The sequence below is a fragment of the Echinops telfairi genome, unplaced genomic scaffold (genome assembly GCF_000313985.2).
Source record: "Echinops telfairi isolate 266 unplaced genomic scaffold, ASM31398v2 ScPeMD7_17;HRSCAF=63, whole genome shotgun sequence".
Lineage (NCBI taxonomy): Eukaryota > Metazoa > Chordata > Mammalia > Afrosoricida > Tenrecidae > Echinops > Echinops telfairi.
Window position 1 is genome coordinate 9717196 of NW_022103914.1, and position 4927 is coordinate 9722122.

The 4927-nt window shown below is 43.3% G+C and overlaps 1 protein-coding gene across 1 annotated transcript in view; it reads left to right on the top strand.

Moving 5' to 3' along the window:
• ATP13A5 (ATPase 13A5) overlaps positions 1–4927 on the top strand; it is a 138978-nt gene that overhangs the window by 128551 nt on the left and 5500 nt on the right. Inside the window, exon 28 of the mRNA XM_045287560.1 lies at positions 3077–3165. Within this exon, the coding sequence (XP_045143495.1) occupies positions 3077–3165 (89 nt within the window). The remainder of the gene's footprint in view (positions 1–3076; positions 3166–4927) is intronic.

The following is a 4927-nucleotide window of genomic DNA, read 5'->3' on the forward strand; positions in this document are numbered from 1 at the left end:
CAGACCTCTCTATTGGTTCCCTGGTACATGTTGGTATGTTGTTTTCACCTCTTGGCACACTGGGCTGAAGTCTGTTGACCTACGTTTTTGTACAGTTGGTCCATTACACTTTTTAAGAGCATGCTAAGATCAACCTCTAATTTTATATTTCCTATAAACTTCTTGCATATTTAATATTTTTTAAAACTTTTGATGAAATATTTGATGATGCCTTTCTTTGGCTTCAGTCCCAACAAATTGAGATGCTTCATGTTTTAAGGTGAATTCCTTTTTTATATTATTGTAAATACATTTCAAGGGGGATATCTGCACTTGGCTAACACTCTAATTTTAAGGTCAGGTGCTGGGTCCTTTTATGTGAGTTAAATAAAGCTATTGCAGTAGTTGTATAATAATAATGCTTGTGTATAAACTCAAATGCCTATGTGCAATATTCCAAATAATTTTAAATGAAAAACGTTTTATAAACAGACATCCCAAGTGTAATCATATAATGATCATATACTCTCAAGGTTACAAGTCAACAGTCCTTGAAACTGCTCTGGAAACATATAAGCAACTTCATTTAATATAACAGGAAGGCTTTTGCCCTCCTCGCCACTCCAGCAGAAACTCAACTGGACAATGACCAGACCCAGAAAAAGTATGGATATAAAATGAAAGAAACAGATATGGGAATATTCGCTAGGTCTTTCCTTATCTGAAGATAAGCTGTAATGACCAGCATAGGACTTGTCTTCCCAACAAAGCCCTATTCCGCTTTGCTCATCAATGGCAATTAACTGAGGAGGGCGATATGCACTTTAATTTTTCATGTTGCTTCTCAATCAAAGCAGAACTTAACGGACCTTGTTGTTTTGTTACCCTTTGCTCTCCTGTGCGTGGGCCTGCCCTGCTTTTCAGATCATTCATCTGAAGGCAGATGTGGGCACAACACTGAACCCAGTTGGCAGTAAGTATGTGGCCATGGTCAAGATGGCACACCCTCTTATTCTCCAGCCCGTAGATCCCTTGAATCCAAAACAAAGAAAGGAACAAGACTCTGCCTACGGTCTTCTTAGCATCGAGCTATTCCACAATGCGTTATTTTGATAGCTGCATTGTCCGCTTTTCTCCTCTCTGCTTCTACTTCTCTTCTAGTCCCTGGAAAAAGTGGGACACACCTGCTGCCTGGAACCCGCTGCTGTGGAGTCAGTCTCGACTCAGGGTGGCCCCAGTATGTCAGAGGAGCACTGTGTGCCACAGGGTTTTCAATGCCTGGCTTTTCCGCAGTGGGCCTCCCTTTTATCTGAGGTGCCTTTGGGTGGGCTCAAACTTCAACTCTTGGGGCTAGCAGTTGGATCTGCTAACCATTTTCACTATTCAGGAATGCCTTGTGATATCTAGTTGTATGCATAAAGTGATATGTGAATGAATAGGAGGGTAGGCATAGTGGGTCAAGGGTGAAAATAAAACTTCTGGCTTCAAAGACAAACCTGCTGTAGAGGGGCAATTGCCTGACATTTATTACTGGTGTTGATAATGCAGACTTGAGATGGAAATTGTTAAGGATTTCATCTTGCTTGGATTCACAACAATGCATATAGAAGCGCAGTCAAGAAGTCAAAGGATATATTACACTGAGCAAAAATCTTCCATTCCAGATCTCTTTTAAAGGATTAAAGAGCAAGGCTGTCACTTTGAGGACCAAGGTGGGACCGCCCCCAAGCTATGGTCTTTTCAATGGTCTTACATGCATAGGAAAGCTAGAAATGGCATAAGGAAAACCAAAGAAGAATCAATGCATTTGAGTTATGGTTCTGGGGAAGAATACTGAAATTACCATGGACTTCCAGAAGAACAAATAAATCGGTCTCAGAAGTTTAGTCAGAATGCTCCTTAAGCTGGTCTTGTCTCATGTACTTTGGACTTGTCATCCGGAAAGACAAGTCCCAGGAACAGAATATCATGCTTGGTCAAATAAAAGGGCAGCCATACAGAGAAAGACCCTAACGGAGATGGACTGACCCAATGGCCACAACAATATCTCTTGGCGACACTGATTAAACACTCCTCCTTGTTTGCAAGCTCATAGTGACCTCGTGTGCTATAATCCTGTCAGGAAACAGTCCCAAGGCACCATCTACAAAATACTCTGCTAAAAGCTCTGACGTAATACAATTGGGGCATATGAACAGTGATTTGGGGACAGTGCATCCTGGGAAATTGACTCACTGTAATAAAGCATCTTGAACAGGTTGGAAATAAAGACCGCAGCAGATAAGCATGCTCTATACTCATTTATTCCTTTAATTCAGTGTCCCCCAAACCAGATAGAAAGTAATTTTCAAGTGGACAAAATCTAACTGATATGTACATTACAAATAATGCATAAGCGAGGATTTAGGAGGCCTTAAAGAGGAAGTGTCACTGAAGTTCAGTTGTTGGAGCTATGGAAGATTGGACCTTCCCAAAGACAGGAAGAATGTCTCCACAGGGTATTCTGTGAGCGGAAGCACAGAAATTGGGAAAAGTTGGGTCTCTCTGGGAGGTGCGGCCGTTGCAGTTCCACTTCCTATTACACATAAGGTGGAAGAGTCAGGGATCAGTTTCAGACACTGGGACCAGTTGGTGGAAGGTCTAGAATGATCAGCTGCAGAGTCACAGACTGGGTTCCTTAGACAAAACAGGATGAGGCGGTACCAAGAGGGATGAGCGTTCCCTCCCGTGTGTAGAACACAGCAGGCAAACAAGGATAGTGCACGTGCCCCTATCGTGACTTAGATGGCTTCTCATGGCACTGCATCTCTGCAATCCCCTCCCCACCCCCCATGAGCACTCAGTTGAGTGACCTGCAGAATGGAGGTCACTATAATGGATTTTATTTACAACATCCTCTGCCCAGCTTTCCAAGGCAAGATGTTAGGATACGCCCTCTCTTCTGTAAGCGTTGGGGCCTTTTTCACCATATGCGGGGACATATTAAAACATCTGGAGATGTATCTGGTATTTGTCCAACAGTGAGATTTCGGTAATGTGTGCCAAATTGTCTGAAATACTTTGTAGTATCTTAAAGTGCTATTTGGTGTTTCCACAGACATCTTCTCATTTCTCCTTATATCAGCCTTGGGCCTGACAATTTTCCTTTTCTTCTCTGATTTTCAAGCTATATACCGTGGAATGGAGGTAAGTGGTATTGATTTGCACATCTGGAGGGGCTGGCATATACAATGAGATCATATCTGAGTTGTAGTTTGCAAGTCATTTATTACCATATTCTCTTTGACCACTACACAGTCGGGCTATTCCCATTTGTTGCTGTTGTGAACTCTAGAATCAATTTGATTTGACAACCTTTATGACCGAGTAGAACGACTTGCTAGGGTCGCCTAGGCTGCCATCCTCCTGGTGCAGAGCAGCAGAATGGTTCCCCTGGTGAGTCACAGTTCAGGAGTGTAGCCTCCTCTCACCTCACAGCACAGGAGTCCTGAGTTCCTTTAGTCTGTTCCTACTAGATACATTACGTTTGCATTCTTTATTCCGCCAGGTTGTACTAGTACAATAAAATCATGCATTGTCATGTCATTCTCAAGTTGAACATTTTTAAACACATAGTAGACATTTTTCTTAATGCAGCTGGCAAAAGAGAGAAAAGGCAGATGTTCAGACCATATGTTAGTCAGATACCAGGTGCCAAACCAAAAAAACCAAACTCACTGTCGTCAAGTCAGTGCCAACTCATAGCGACCCGATAGGACTGGGTAGAACTGGCCCTGTGGGTTTCTGAGACTGTCACTCTCTCTTTATGGGACTAGAAAGCCTCGTCTTTCTCCCGAGAGCAGCTGGTAATCTTGAACTATTGCCCTTGCAGTTCGTTTCAGGGGATATGAGCTGATCCAGGGTGTACGAAATTAAAAGTAAATCCATCTAGGAATTGAGAATCTATCCCTGGACCCATCATGGCAAGGAAGATGAAAGAAACTGAGTCTTGAACTCCTAGCCATAGTTTCCGTACTGAAACAGGCCACAGGAAGGGAGAAAGGGTGAAATGACCTTCCAAGGTCATCGAAGTACTAAAAAGGCACAGGGAGAGGAGGTGTTCACTTGTAGCTGAGCTGTCTGCCCGGGAGCTTCCTGATCTTGAAGGATAAACCAGATTTGACCGGAGGGGATGACAGGAGTACAGTCTACAAGTAAGAAGAAGCTAACCCTTTTGTCTTGCAAATGCAAAAGAATGTAGGGCCGGGCAGAGGTAAAAATCAAAAGCAACGTTTGTTTCCTAGAACAAGTAGCGGATAAAGCTAAAACAGTATGTTTTACAGATGAAAATGCAGCATTCAGGATGGGATGGATTAACAAAGGCATCCAGCGGAATGCTGGCTTCCTGCCTAGAGCAACAGGAGGTGGCTGAAGATACCTGAGCAGGCTTTTGCACAGAGCACTCAAGACGGGTTAATTAGATGGTGGCAGGGAGTTCATAGGTAGGCGTAGAGAGGCTGTGGAGAGAAAAGGCGTGGGGAAATGAAAACTAAACCTATGCATGCATTGATCAAACGTCATGGAGCCTCGGTGTGGGCTTCGCACCAAGGTTACTGTCTTAGGGCTCTCTAGGAGAACAGAACCAGCATGTGAGTGTGTGGGAGTGTCTACAGATACGGAGGGTTTTTTGGTTTTTCCTCCAGTGGATTGTGGACTGGTTCACATGATTGTGAGGGCTGGTAAGTCAAAATCCATACATCATGCAGTAGCTTGGAGACTCCTGCAGGCTTGCTTCCTCAGACAGTAGTAAGTCCTGGTGACAGACAGGACAACACAGAGCAAAATCTGTGAAGATAAGTATTTAGTGTCAGCTGGCAGAATTCATTCTTTTTTTTTTTTTTTTAACATTTTATTAGGGGCTCATACAACTGTTATACCAATCCATACACACATCAATTGTGTAAAGCGC